The following is a 16,673-nucleotide window of genomic DNA, read 5'->3' as shown; positions in this document are numbered from 1 at the left end:
ATTTAAGCATTTTTTACTAGTTAGCTTAAATATGATAAATAAAATGAGTTAAGATACATAATTTTAATGTTATGAATATTTAATCGAGCAGTTTTATTTATTTATTTTACTTTGTCCAGTCAGTTGTATCATTGATGAATAATGAAGATAATAACAAACCCAGTGTTAATATTACTATTAATAATAATAACAATAATAATAACAGTAATACAGATAACGATAAGGGTCATAATAAAATACCAAATTATTTGCACACATTACCTGCTCTCCAAATATCAACAGTTATAGAAAATTGTCCAGATGTCAGTATTCTGCTATAAATTTCTAGTATATATTGTTTTAATAAATTTTTACAAGGGCAGGAGGTCAGACAGAATTTATTAATGCCCTTTTACAGGGTGGATGGTGGGGGAGTTCTTACTTTAAATCCAAAATGGTAGCTTCCAACTGGACCCCATTTCCAAGTAAACTCAAATTAAAGGTTTTTGAGTAGTTCAAGTAGCCTATTTATATATTTATAGACACAGCAGCAGCAGCAGCAACAGCCGAGTGGTTAGTGGTTTGATAATCAAGTGATCCGCGTCTCTTTATTTTAATTTTTTCTAGTTTTTATAAAATAACAGTTAGTAATCCTCCATTCCCCAAGTGACTATTTCCACTTCCCCATAAAAATTTTTAGGTTAATAATTGTTTTATTCAAATAAAATAATCAACAAACATTAAATTCATAGTTTTTTCAGTTTTAAATAGTATATTATAAAAATTCTTCTGCATTAATGTAAAAATGTTTTTACATTATAATATAAAAATATTTTTTCAGAAAAGTTAAAATATGAAACATAGGTCTTCGTGTCTTTTTTTTTCATGAAGTGACCAAACCCTCTCAATTGTGAGACTAGAACACTCGCCCATTGGCTGCTGCTGATGCTGTAACTGTAAAAATAAGGGACCCTCCTCCTACCACCTTGTAAAGGGCATCGATAAACTTCATTGTAAGCTGACCACCTGTCCTTGTTAGTCATTAAATAAAGATGTTAAGCTATCACACCTGTTTATATCCTTTTTTTAAGTACTGCAGGCTTATAGGTGCTTGTAAGAGCTGAATTTTTGTAGTGGTGTGAAAAATGCCTAGCTTGAATAGGATTTGAACCCAGATAGCTATCTAGTATTTGTATTAAACAATTAGTAATAAAAACTTTATAAAATTAGTACCAGCTTATTCCTTTTTCTGTACAGGTAAATATTAGATGACCACTGGTTTTAAATTATTATTGGCCACTCATGCCGTGGAATGTTTGCTCTATGTTTAAATTGCCAGTGAATAATAAACATATTATGCAGTTATAGACTATAATAATGGTTTTGTTTTGTTCTGTTTCTTCATAAAAGTGGATATAAGCTTGTTGTCACATACATTTCCTGTAAAGCTTGGATTGTTTTGTCTGAATGCATTATACTCAGAACACATGACTGGTTTTTTGGATCCCTTTCAGTTTGTACGAAAGTAGGAATGTAAGTTCATCAATCAGAATTCATCATCTGAAATTCTCAGAAACAGAATTCATTATGCTTGATCCCAACATTACAAGACATTGCAGCAGAGGCAGACTAGAAAATTGCACTCTTGCATAGTCATTTTGAAAATCAGAAATTGATGGGCCTTTAGATCTTTCATCACCAGGTTTGAATATACTAAATTACTTTTTATGGAATTGATGAAGTAGAATGTGTTCTATTTAGGTTCTATATTAAATCTGAAAAAATGTTATTTATCATAAAATAATTTAAATTTCTGTATAAAGTGATAGATACTATTATTATTATGTTTGATGTTATTTAATGACTTTAACAATTGAATTAAGTGTTAGGAAGTTATAAATTTTTTTCTCTGATTTAACCATTTTTAAAACTGATTTCTCTATCTCAGTTTTATAACCAACTGATTAAAGGATTTATGCATCTGATTCCTGCAGGGGAAGACACCTGCCGTGTGATGATCCTGGTTGCCATACCACCCTCTCTGTTCCTAGCCCTGATGGGCTTTACTGGGTTGTCTTTTAAACCTTCTACTTGATAACACAACACAGTCATTGGTTTGGCTTCTGTCAGAATGCCACTGATGCAAATGCCTTGGCAGACATTTGCATCAGTATATTTACACAACTTACTATCACCTTTGTATGGCCTCTTTCCAACCATGACCACCTACCATAAGCAAAGTTCGAGGATAAATAACTAATCGGTAAATAAAAAATCTGTCGGTTGTTTATATTTTCATAAAGTATGCATAAAAAAATTTAGCCTTTCATTTTTACATTATTTGTCTTCAGACATTTTTAGATACTTTCTAATGTTTTTTTGTAAACCCTACAAAAGAGCTTTTTCTAGAATTCTGATTCCAAAGCCCTTTGGTTAATCATAGTTTTTGTGTGATCCATAATCAGATTATTTCAAATTTCAAAACATGAATCATAATGTTTTAAATGTTTTAATTTATTCCAAATAAAATAAATTTGTTGAGTATAAAATTACTACCTTCTTCTTTTCCATTTTCTTTATTTATTTGTACTTTTCTGGCTGTAACTTTATTGCTGCTATATATGATCTGTATCTATAAATGGAAAGTATTGTCAGTCCAAAATTTTTATGTCGGATTTTTTGGGAACATCAACATTTTACAAAAACATAAAAAATCTAGAAATTTCTGTAAGATTGTATGTACACAAGTGTGTTAACCTGTATTTTGATTAATATCTCTGGAATGGCTTGACATAAATCCTACTTATGGGGCATTGATGGTATAAAATTTTGGGAAAAATTAAAGAAGGATAAGGGGATAGTTTTTACCAGTTTAAAGTTTTATTTTTTGTGTAGTGTTCGTGGGAAATTGAGCTTTAATACAATGAAAATACTTAAATTTTAACTCGATTGAATTTAGGAGTAAGGGTTTCAGTGTTATTTCTAAATAGTTTTCCCTTCATACATTGAAAATCCACTGACCAACTAAAAAAATGTGAAATTTAAAACAAATATTTGGCTATATTTTTCCCACTTTTAGTCTGATTTCTAATCCTGTCAAACAAGGGGACATCATGGTACCCATATTTTCATTTACTTTTTTTGATTTATTCTGGGCATCAAAATAAACAAAAAATTTAATGTCGATAAATCTATTTTCCTTCTGTCATTTGGTTTTTTAATAAAAATTTATTCCAAAGAACAGATCCATCAACTGAAAATTTTTACCTTGAATAATTACAAAATGGCAGCCATTAAAATTTTTTAATCATTAATAGCTCCATTAATATTAATTTTATTGAATGTGTAATTAGATAAATTAAGTCTTGAATTGTGAACAAGATGAAGCCCCATTTAGTAAAATTTATCGATAAACAACTATGATATGGTAAATTATTAAAATTGATTGTAAATATTATACATAAAAATAGGTATGAAATTGTCAAACTGCATTATTTCCAGTCTCCACCCCTACAGATAACTGGATTAAACTGGTTTCTAATTTTGCATTCTTAGTTTTCCTCTTGATACATTAAACATATTTTATATTTAGCTACAAGATTTAATTAAAATGTGTCCTTATTAGGAAAATACACAACGGGTTATTAATTTTTACTTGTGGTAACATTGCTACAATTGAAACTAGCTAGTCAAATATTCCCAGAACCTCTAGGAACACTCTTCAGAAACCAATCTCTAAATTTGTTACTTAAATTGTTTTCTATTTGTATTTCATAATTTATCTATTAATATTTAAAAACCCAGTTATGTATTTGAAATAAAGATCTGCCAAGGGCAAAGCCAGAAAAGTAATGAAACACTTTTCCAGCTTTTTTTCTAAACCCCCACCGGGTTGGTCTAGTGGTGAACGCATCTTCCAAAATCAGTTGATTTGGAAGTCGAGAGTTCCAGCGTTCAAGTCCTAGTAAAGCCAGCTATTTTTACACGGACTTGAATACTAGATCGTGGATACCGGTGATCTTTGGTGGTTGGGTTTCAATTAACCACACATCTCAGGTATGGTCGAACTGAGAATGTTCGACTACACTTCATCCACACTCATACATATCATCCTCATTCATCCTCTGAAGTATTATCTAAACGGTAGTTACCAAAGGCTAAACAGGAAAAAGAAAGCCTTTTTTTCTATGAAGACATATCATACCTGTTCGACTGTAACTTACTAAAGATAGAGCACTTACTATTATAAATTAAATTCAGTGCAGTTATGATGAGAGATTTTCACAATTTTTTAAGATTTATTACATGGTGAAAGAAATGCTTTTTGGGTAACCAACAAGTTCTAACCTTCTTGATAGTTCTAACCTTCTACCTAACCTATAAAAAATTTATTTACTTTTATAACCTGATTTTATATTAAACATTTTAAATTATCAGACCATATAGTTTTAGTATTTTTAAAACTAAAACATCCATTGTAATGAGATTTTAGCCATTTTATTACAATTTTCATTAGATCTTTTTTTTTTTTTTTGAAATCTGAAGTTATCAATTGTCTTGTTAACTTGTAATTAAACATTATTATTTTTATATTCAAAAATAGATATATATGGGGTTTATTCAGAATCTTTATCATCCTAATTTGTATTCTAATTTCTTGCATACAGACCAAAAGTAGTCTCATTTAATATTGTATTCACATACAGTCCATTGTTTGCAACAAGGTTACAAAAATGAAGTTTGTGGATATCTTGGTAAAAGTTCTACAAAGAATAGATATTTTAATCATTACCATACTAAATTTTAGAAAAATCGTGTTCAAAATCAATATTATTGTTATGATTGTTTCCCTAAGAAAGTATATTGATGTATTATCAATATAATTTTTATTAATGCCTCTAATTAGAGGCATTAAGTATCTAAAGTTTATTTTAAAGCCAAGGTTATCTACCAATCAGTAAATTGTATTATCTTCTCGAATAATGTAAATGGATTCCTTGTTGCTTTTTATTTAAAACATGTTACAAATTTTTATTATTTTAGAATTTTATTAAGAATTTTTTTAATTTAATTTAATTTTAATTAAAGAAAAAAATCTAGTTACACAATACTCAAAAGGTGACACAGCAGCTGAAATTAGTGAAGGATCTGTGTATAAAAGTCATCAATATATAATTCCTACTTGAATGTATAAAGATCTGTTATTAGTGTAAAAGTTTATATTTTCTTTAACTAACAACATAACCACTCCCGCTTTCAGTTCTTCAGTATTTGTATAGCTTTTTCTTTGATGAATATGTCTTAGTAGGTTTCAACTGAACACATTCCATTTTTCCACAACTAAACATATTTTTTCATTTCTTTTTTCTTCCACACCGTTTCACTTTCCCCTACAACTCGTTTTCCTGAAAGCAGTCTCAATGTAAGTTTTACGTTGACCAAGATGTTTGTGATTTTCTTATTATCTTTTTCAGGTTCTACTGCTCTCATGTTAATTCTTCTCAATAGTTACTTGTTTCTCATTGTATCCATCCATTTTCTGCACTTCAAAAATTATCTGTGTACATCTTCCTTTTTTTGAACTTAGATCCTCACAGTAACACTCCATACAAAGCAAACCTCTTTCTCAGTTTATTTGGCATCCTTGTTGTTGTCAGCGATCCTTTCATTATTTCAAAAGCTCTGCTCCCCACACATATTCTGTTTTCTACTAACAACTATCATTATCGGTAACTTTTTGGTAGCTTTCTGCTGTTTAAAATATAAATACTGACTTACTAACGTGTAAATATGATGACATAATTGTTTTTACTTTATTTGGATCATTTGTGAATATCTAAATTTATTGTATTATATTACCTGTAAATATGTTTGGAATTTGGATATTCTGTGATTAAAGTAAATTGTCTTGATTACCCTTCTACAAGTTTGTCAGTTGTCAAATAGTTTTAAAAATCTGTTGTATTTTTAAAATAACCTAATTCAGTAAATAACAGGGTTGTAAATATGTAATGCTATTTAATTCATAATTAATGCTAAAAAATATATGTACCATTTAATACACAATCAAGTTTTTGTGCCAAATCCTTTTTACAATTAAAAGTAACTTGTTTCATCTGTGTTTTAAACATTAGTCTGTTTTAGATTATCAGAAATTATTTCCCATAAATCATTCTTAAAACTGTTCAGGTTTTTATAATATTTAAATTTTTTAATCTTAATTTTTTTCACCAAGGTGCTGAAACATTTTTCGGCCTGTACAAGTTGGTAATGATGACCTATATGCATTAAATTTTCATATTTATACTTTTTCACAGTCACCCTGAATTTTAACATATATATATACATACACATGTTTTCTGTTTCTTTAGCTCTTCCAAAAACAAATTCTGATGTCTGATTATTGAAGTAATGTTCTTCTTCATTCTGAATCGAGTAAAACTTTACTTCCCTTTGAAATTTTTGTAAGGTTTAGAAACACAAAATATACAGATGGACTACGTAAAGTAAAAGGTATCAAATGTTAAGTGAAATGGGATGATGTATTACATCAAATTCTTTTAAATTATCATATTGCTATCAAAATATTTTTTCATAAATAATACTTTGACTACAATCAATAAGACTTAGATGTAAAGAAAAATGTTAAACGCAAAGAACCTTTGCTACTGCTACTAGGATGGTCATTTGGTCATTTCTGGTATAACGATATTTAATTAAAAGTGAGCACTCATTCCAAAAAAAAAAAAAAATTATCTCTGAACTGATCAGAATGTTGTAAAATTAGATCAAGAATGTTCATTTATTTTAAACCACTTCAGTGGTTTATTGCTACCTAGCTAGATTCCTTGTAACAGTTGATTTTCAAACAATTAGTATTTTTTTTATATAACCCGTATTTTAAATAAAAATATTACAAGAAAAAAAATAAGATATAAATTTTTAAAAGCAAAACAAACTTAAAAAATGCTGAAAAATAATAAAGTTATCATTATTATTATCCTTTCCAATGTCATTTAAATTTCTTGGAGGTAACACCAAATTAAGGATTAGTTTTTATTAATAATATTTTATTACTTTCATTGGAATTAGAATATTTCAGAACCATCTAATTCAATAGCTTCTGCATAAACCTAATCAGTTAACACTGTATCCTTAGTTTTTACGCAGTTGTTCACTAACATTCTCCAGTATGCTCCTTGTTATAAGTTATCTCACTAGTTCACAGTAGGATTTGACAAATAATTATTACTCATTAGTTGCATAATACACTCGTGAATTTCCTTTAGTGTATAATTTCCATCATACACCCATGAATATCCTTTTGTTGTAAACAATTACTAAAGTTCAGGACTTTGGAATTCTGTTATTTTTGTGTTGTTAAAAAGGTTTTGTCAAAAATCTTGAAAAATAAACATTAGGAGATCATCATGAAAGTGTCTTGGAATCTGTAAAGAGTCATGAAAGGTATTTTGTATCATGTGCATCTTTATTTTCTTTTTTTCCAGCTAAACTTTCAAGTTTCTGATAGCTCGCATTTCCTTTCATATTGTTATTTTTCATTTTTATTTTTATTTATTTTTTTGTCCTCTCTTGCATCTTTTATTGATTCTACCATTGCAGCTTTTCTCCTGTAATATTTCCCAACAGTTGGTTTTCCACTGTTCTAATTAAGCTTCTGTCCTCCTTTTGCTCTCCTGATTATGTGTTTGTTTTTACTCTGTCATTCCATTTAATTTTCCCTAATCTCGTCTGTGCCTACATATTAGAATCTTTCTTTACTGTGCATCCCGTAAGCATCCATCTTCAAATCCATAAATACCCTTCGAACATAAAACATCAGAAGAAATTACATTTTTTCAAAAGAAAAAATCTTTCTTTTCAAAAGAAAAATTTAGTATCTTTATATATTTACCTTAATGAATTTCATGTGTTTATATTTTAAATAAATATAGACTTAAGTGATCTTTTTTTTTTTTTGTCTTAAGTCATTTGACTGGTTTGATGCAGCTCTCCAAGATTCCCTATCTAGTGCTAGTCGTTTCATTTCAGTATACCCTCTACATCCTACATCCCTAACAATTTGTTTTACATATTCCAAACGTGGCCTGCCTACACAATTTTTCCCTTCTACCTACTCCGATTGTCCAAGTTTCACTTCCATATAAAGCGACACTCCAAACATATACTTTCAAAAATCTTTTCCTGACATTTAAATTAATTTTTGATGTAAACAAATTATATTTCTTACTGAAGGCTCATTTCGCTTGTGCTATTCGGCATTTTATATCGCTCCTGCTTCGTCCATCTTTAGTAATTCTACTTCCCAACTAACAAAATTCTTCTACCTCCATAATCTTTTCTCCTCCTATTTTCACATTCAGTCGTCCATCTTTGTTATTTCTACTACATTTCATTACTTTTGTTTTGTTCTTGTTTATTTTCATGCGATAGTTCTTGCGTAGGACTTCATCTATGCCGTTCATTGTTTCTTCTAAATCCTTTTTACTCTCGGCTAGAATTACTATATCATCAGCAAATCGTAGCATCTTTATCTTCAGTATTGTTTCTCCCATTTCATCCTCCTCAACTTCCTCTTCTTCCTCTATAACACCATTTTCTAATTCATTTCCGCCGTATAACTCTTCAATATGTTCCACCCATCTATCGATTTTACCTTTCGTATTATATATTGGTGTACCATCTTTGTTTAACACATTATTAGATTTTAATTTATGTACCCCAAAATTTTCCTTAACTTTCCTGTATGCTCAGTCTATTTTACCAATGTTCATTTCTCTTTCCATTTCTGAACACTTTTCTTTAATCCACTCTTCTTTTGCCGGTTTGCACTTCCTGTTTATAGCATTTCTTAATTGCCGATAGTTCCTTTTACTTTCTTCATCACTAGCATTCTTATATTTTCTACGTTCTTCCATCAGCGGCAATATATCGTCTGACACCCAAGGTTTTCTGCCAGTTCTCTTTATTCCGCCTAAGTTTGCTTCTGCTGATTTAAGAATTTCCTTTTTAACATTCTCCCATTCTTCTTCTACATTTTCTACCTTATCTTTTTTACTCATACCTCTTGCGATGTCCTCCTCAAAAAGCTTCTTTACCTCCTCTTCCTCAAGCTTCTCTAAATTCCACCGATTCATCTGACACCTTTTCTTCAGGCTTTTAAACCCAAATCTACATTTCATTATCACCAAATTATGGTGGCTATCAATGTCTGCTCCAGAGTAAGTTTTGCAGTCAACGAGTTGATTTCTAAATCTTTGCTTAACCATGATATAATCTATCTGATACCTTGCAGTATCGCCTGGCTTTTTCCAAGTGTATATTCTTCTATTATGATTTTTAAATTGGGTGTTGGCAATTACTAAATTATACTTCGTGCAAAACTCTATAAGTCGGTCCCCTCTTTCATTCCTTTTGCCCAGCCCGTATTCACCCACTATATTTCCTTCCTTGCCAATGCTTGCATTCCAATCTCCAACTATTATTAAATTTTCATCTCCTTTTACGTGTTTAATTGCTTCATCAATCTCTTCGTATACACACTCTACCTCATCATCATCATGGGCGCTTATAGGCATATAGACATATAGGCATATAGACGTTAACAATCGTTGTCGGTTTAGGTTTTGATTTTATCCTTATTACAATGATTCTATCGCTATGCATTTTGAAATACTCTATTCTCTTCCCTATCTTCTTGTTCATTATGAAACCTACTCCTGCCTCCCATTATTTGAAGCTGAGTTAATTATTCTAAAATCACCTGACCAAAAGTCGCCTTCCTCTTCCTACCGAACCCCACTAATTCCTACTACATCCACATTTATCCTATCCATTTCCCTTTTTAAATTTTCTAGCCTACCAACCTTTTTTAAACTTCTAACATTCCACGCTCCGACTCGTAGAATGTTATTTTTTAATTTTCTGGTGACCCCTTAGTAGTCCCCACCCGGAGATCCGAACGGGGGACTAGTTTACCTCCGGAATATTTTACCAAGGAAGGCACCTCCATCATTGCTATATGAAAATGCAGAGAGCCACATTTTCTTGGAAAAAAATCAGCTGTAGTTTTCCATTGCTTTCAGCTGCGCAGTACTCAGAGGACTGAGTGATGTTGATATGGCCGTTTAAGTCATTCTGACTCGCCCTTAACAACTACTGAAAGAGCTGCTGCCCGCTTTCAGGAATCATTCCTTAGTCTGGCTCTCAACAGATACCTCTCCGATATGGTTGCACTTTCGGTCCAGCTACTCTGTATCCCTGAGCACTCAAGCCCCCTCACCAACGGCAAGGTTTCATGATTCATAGAGGAGATTAAGTGATCTATTTTAGTATATCTACCCATTTTTGATGTGATCTAAATAATGTATTATTATTAACAAATCAGGATTAAAGATTCTATTTATTTATAAGATGTTTCTTCAAATCTATTTTCATCATACTTAATAAAAACGCTTTTATTTATTTTATAAAATTTATTGTTCTATTTTTTTCGGTATGAATTAAGGATAATCTTCCAATTTCCAATCATATTTATAAACCTGTATCTGTTAACCAAGGTTTAGTCAATCTCATCTATTGTTGAGTGAATTTCATGTGTGTGTAGGGATTTATTAATGGCTATTTATTTTAGTGACCTTAGCAGCTGATGTCAGTTAAAATTAAAAAAAAAAAATTGAAATAGAAAATTATTTTTTCCAGATGTAGCGGAAAAAATAAGCTTAGGATTTAAATATGGGTCTAGACAAGAACATTTTGGTTCTCATCATATTTTATAGAGTTTTCGATTATCCAGTTTCTTTTTTCATTACCCCTCTAAATAAAACATTATAGCTCGCGTAAACTTAGTAATCTTTATACTTGATGATGTTTTTCTAGGGTGTTCTTTATTTGCAACTCACCATGATTATTTTTTGCCAATTCAGGTTGATTTAATGGCAAAATAGTATTTTAAAAGTTAAAACATTGATAAAAAACTGCCATTTTGCACAAACCATAAATAATTGTGTAGTGTAAGTTTTCTTATTTTATCGTATCACTAATTTTTATGAATGTTTAGTTTATGTGAACAGTTTTATTGAAATAAGTATTTATTGTATTATTTTTTAGGTAGATGATGATAATTTAGAATTACCTAAAAACACAGAAGAGCGCACTAAAGTATTTTTGCTTTTTGATAAGTTGTCTGAAATAATTTTGCAAGGTAGGGAAGAGGTAAGTTTTTACAACAATTTAAGATGCATATTTTCTTCTTTTTTTTCGAGCAATTTTTACTTTTTTCAGATGTCTTTAGCATAAATTTATTTTCAGTGATTTAATAAATACTGAATTTGGATACTAGCAACATCATCAGTTAAGCATTAACTGATTAAATATTATTAAAATTTCTACTACTGTTGGTTATACACCAATAATTGTAATAATTTTTAATGCGTATTACATTACAGATTTTTTCTGGCAACTTTACTGGTACAAGTGATTAATAAGCTAGCTAAACCAAACATCCCTGGTTGAGTTAGCAGCTGGGATTAGAAAGATTTATGACTACTCAACCCAATTGAAGTTTCTAATGATTTAAGTAGTTGATGCAATTTAAACAGTAACAAAAAAGATATTCAACATTATCTCTGAACAGTTTTTGCCCTATATTTCAGAAACCTAGCAAAAACTTTAAAATTTTGCTATATATAACACAGCTTTGATCTGATTTACAATTCCATCAGACAAGGGGCATCACATCATCCATATGTTTTTACTTCCTTGAATGACGTAAAGGAAGTATTATGATGGCAAAAAATTTCAGTTTCCAGATTTCAACGTTAATATCCATTTAGACCATCCCTGAATCCATTTTGACTAGTTTCGATTTGACGTCTGTATATACGTATGTATGTATATCTGTATGTATGTATGTATGTATGTATACGTACATATGTATCTTGCATAACTCAAAAATGATTAGCCGTAGGATATTGAAATTTTAGATTTAAGACTGTTGTAACATCTAGTTGTGCACCTCACCTTTTGATTGCAATCAACTGAACCAAAAGTGTCCAAAAAAGCCCAAAATCCAAATATTTTTAGATTTTTGATTTTTTTTTTTTAACTGCAGCAATAAGCCCTCATTGAGAGCTTTTCAACAATATATCATAAGTGGTACTTATTTTCATTGGTTTCAGAGCTATAGCCAAATAAAATTTTAATTAATGAAATATTTGAATCTTAGAAGGTATATCGGTTCAAATCAGACATCTCGTTTCTTTTTTTTTAACTTTTTAATTTAAATATATTGATTTATTAATAATTATTAACCACTCATTGTAAAAATAAAAATTACGATGAATAGTAATTAAATTTTTTTAAAAATCAGAAGTTTTTAATGAAATAAAATTTTATGTACTTTTCATTTAAAAAATGTGTAAATGTAATTTAATATGCATACAAGGAAGTCATGTGTTGTCCACATCAGATGTTGGATTTTTCCTCCCCTGTTAATAATTATACAGAGTATCATGGGAGGGGTTAGCCAACCTTAAGTGACTGATTCAGAAAATCAAAATAAACAAAAGATCATTTGGCCAGATGATTTTGTATATTACACCCTATTTTGTAGAAAATAATGACTCAGTTCTGAGACCCACTTTGTTTAATTTTTTAGGTCAAAAACCATAAAAATCCTCTAAATTTGCCCCTTCATTTATCTTCCCAGGTTTTAGTTAGGCTTCATTTTAGCAGAGGAGCAGAAATTGGGACAAAATCTTCACTAACTTTAATTCACTAATGAAGCGTTATATTGATTGAGATATTTTAATGAAATGTTGTTTCCAACAACAAAATAAAGTTGAAAATTTTATCCTTTTAATTGAAAAACAGTGGTCATTAATATTTTTTTAAACATTAATTTATTTTTTAAAACTAAACCGTAAATATTATTTTCATTGAATTATGTTTTATTAAATTAAATATTAAACCTTTTTTTATGAAGAGAATGACACCATATTTGTTGAAATTAGTTGATAAATAGTTGATTAGAAATTAAGTTCATTGTAAAAACTATGCCTGAAAACAGGCACAAAATTGTTAGACTTTAATTTTCAGTCAGGATCACAATGGCAAGCAGGTAAAGCCAGCCGTACCTAATTTCATATTTTATTAGTTATCTTCTAATAACATTAAGCAAATTTTATACATAAAGTGCAAAATTCATTTAAAATATTTCCTTATAAGGGAATCGTACAACAGGTTAATATTTTTGATTTTTTTAATTTCTGATACTTTTCTGTTTATCAAGTTTTGACTTATTAAAAGATATTGTATGTGCTTATTAAAAGTTGTCAAGCATATGGTCAATTTTGACCTAAATATTTTTGCTAAAAAAAATTTTCTAGTGCTTTTATTCAAAACACAGTATAATTTTGATGATAAAAACATCATTTGGTCATGGAGGTTCAATTTTTTTTTCTCTGGAGTTTTGATTTTTATTCAGTTATACTTTTAATGTTCTATAATTTTTAAGGTAGAAATGTCATTTGATCACTGAGGTTAAAAGAAACCCAATTTTTTTACTAGACTTGATCTTTTCACAATTGTACTCTAATTGCATAATTTAATAATTTATATTTAAAAACCCTATCTGTATTTGAAATAAAAATCTGTGAACAAAACCAGTAAAGTTATGAGAATTTTTGCCTGCATTTTTTTTTAATGTAAAACATTTCTCAACAGTTCATACTTTTATCTTTATTTACAATATTTTACTTATAAAATATGAGATATACATTTATTTTTTGCAATTACTTGCTCTAAACTTTATTTTCTCCACCTTCATAAGCTCCATTTTTATTTTGTTTATTCCAGTTTAATGAAATTTAAATCTTAGCACTCTACCTTTATATTACATACCAGATATTAACAAAATACAGCAAAACTTAAATAATTTTTCAAAATTTATCATAGACAAAAATAAAATTTAGCAAAATCTCACATCTTGAAACCATCATTCATTGTCTTGAAACAATCACTTTAGTATATGGGTTGTGACAGATAAAGGTTATTAAAAAAATTTCATAAAAAAACTTTGGACTATAACAATCAACCAGAATGGCTGCCATTTAATGTTTTTCACATTGGTTTCAAAAGGGTTTTCAGCACATTTTAAGAAATGGTCTTAATAACCAAAGATAGATAGATAGATGATTTTTGTGTAGGAGCATTCATTAGATATTATTTTTCAATGTTTTACTATTGAGTAATTATTTAAGAAGTACTGTAGACCACTTTTGAAACTAGCTGTAAATGATATTAAATTGCTGCCATTTTGGTTAGGGTTATTGTCCAAAGTTATTTGCATCATTTTTTTTCTTTTTTAGTGCTCTTTAAAATGATTTGTTACAACCCCATCCTTACATTTAAAATTTTTGGGTTTGCTCCCTCTGGGTGCTTGGTAGCATGGTGGTTATTTAAGAATTGCCACACTTTGTTGACACCTGGTATATATATTCTTTATTAAATTCTTTTATGGTTTAAAAGTTTTTATAAGTAAATTTTAAGTTTTTATTGTAGTCTTATCATATTTTTCATATACAGTGCATTCAGAAATTAACTATTAACTTTACTTAACTAACACAATTATATGTTTAGAGATTGTGTTTTGTGTGTTGAGAGTTAGGTTTTCTGCAAAGGTTTTTAATCCTGTGTTAGTGTAGTTTTTCTGAAAAGGTTTGTAATCCTTTGTTATGTGCAGTTTGCTTCCTCAAGCCAGTCAGACTGGTGACCTTGAGATAAGACAAGTTTGGTTTTTTGTTTTTCATTTTCACCTTTGAATAATTGAAACTGTGTCTTTCCATGTGCATTCATAGCATTAACTTAGGACAGCGAATATTTGTTGTTGAGAATATCTTTCGTAACCAGTTAGTACTGGTACACACAGACAATGGCAGACCAGTTTTCTTGTAGGTTTCAGGTACACCGATTCCTAATCAGCATAATGTAAGAGCACTAATTAAGAAATTTAGGGAGACAGGATCAGTAAAGGACTATGGGCGAAGAGGTAGAAGATCAGTACTCAATGAAGAAAATCTGCTAGACATATCAGCTGCTGTACAACATAAGTCGTACAAGTCCATATGAACGTTATGCTGAAAGTAGTTGCAGCTGCACAAAAGGCAATTGGTAAAAAGTTCAGTCTTATCCCATATAAAGTGAGAAAAAAAGTTATTGACCACAGACTGTGGAAAGTGAATTGGTTTCAACAGTTTCTAGTGGATTATAGTCTGTCAACAACCCAGTGCCATGCATAAAATTACTCTATATGACCAGAAGATTGTGATATGGATTGCAGTATCCAAGAAAAGAATACTGGGCCCAATTTCTGAACTTAAGTCCTGGATTTTTACTTCCAGTGTTGGGCAAAAATAATGTTATCGAGAAAACCCCACAGCCTCCAGAAACTTCAAACTGCTACTCATGATTTCACCAAAAATCATTCTACATGAACAACATGTAAGAGTCTTCGATTACAAGCAGAAACATATGTCTGGATATTCATGCAGACCATTTCTAATAATTACTGTAAGGTAAGTTGATATTAATTTATACTAGCACATGACAGCTGTATAGTTACTTTTTGAATGCACTGTCCAGTTGAAGCTATAGTTAATGTTTACTTCAGTATTGTTAAAAAGTTAATCTGTTAATAAACAATTTTTTGTTTACTAGTAAGTTTTTTATTTATTATATGATCAGATTTCATTAGTAAAACTAATATTTCTGAAAGACAATTACTCATTAGCTGATTCTTCTACTTGGTTATAAACTTTGTCAGAAAAAAAATAATTCTGTTAGCACAGATTTTTCAATAATAACAACCTCTTTGTTAAATTGCATTCTATTATTTTCATTTAATGTTTTCTTCAGTTATTTCTTTAGTAATGCTATGATGTTGATCTTTGGTTAGATAGTGAAAACTATTTGTACATTGTTGATTGAAATTGTATATTCTTTAATATTTATCTTATAAATTCTTAATTTTAAATTATTCTGACCACATACATAAAAAAAAATTTATCAAGAAGGAAAGCACTCCTAAATTTACTAAGACATCTAAATTTCACTAATCCTCACATGACATCTAAATTTCACTAAGTTTATTTTACATCTAAGTTTAACCAGCAGCTTTCATTAAACCTTTCTGTTGTTCTTGCACGAAGAATGCAATAGACAAACAAACAGACAGAATTGGGCTAATTGATTAATTAATTTTTATCATTATTGTATGAAACAGAAAACTTTTATGAGTAGATGATTTTTTTTTTTTTTTGTGAAAAACGTAATTTATATACTCTGTTGATAAAATGATACTTATTCTAACACAGCTGAGAAAGTTGTATTTACTGTATTGCATGCCGTGTAAAAAATTTGTCTTTTTTTTTCATTTTTTACTTGTAAATACAAACAATTAATCTTCATCCATATAAGTGGATTAATTTTCATACTGTTTGGTGACTTGCAAACTGTACTGATTTGTATTTTATATGTAAGAAACATAGTTTTACCAAGCAGGCAGTCCAGCTAGTAAGGCTTATTGTCCAGCTATTTGTCAACAAACAAACTTTCCATGAGATCAAGTTAAGGATGCATTGACAATAAATCCTTGCATCCTCTTGATGTGCATA

The 16,673-nt window shown here is 29.6% G+C and overlaps 1 protein-coding gene across 1 annotated transcript in view; it reads left to right on the top strand.

The window, feature by feature from the left end:
- Nucleotides 1-16,673, top strand: part of LOC142322973 (uncharacterized) — a 108,515-nt gene that overhangs the window by 51,366 nt on the left and 40,476 nt on the right. Inside the window, exon 6 of the mRNA XM_075362071.1 lies at nt 11,110-11,214. Coding sequence (XP_075218186.1) covers nt 11,110-11,214 — 105 coding nt within the window. The remainder of the gene's footprint in view (nt 1-11,109; nt 11,215-16,673) is intronic.

Source organism: Lycorma delicatula, chromosome 4 (genome assembly GCF_047948215.1).
Source record: "Lycorma delicatula isolate Av1 chromosome 4, ASM4794821v1, whole genome shotgun sequence".
NCBI classification, from domain to species: domain Eukaryota; kingdom Metazoa; phylum Arthropoda; class Insecta; order Hemiptera; family Fulgoridae; genus Lycorma; species Lycorma delicatula.
This window is presented reverse-complemented; position numbering and strand designations above follow the sequence as displayed.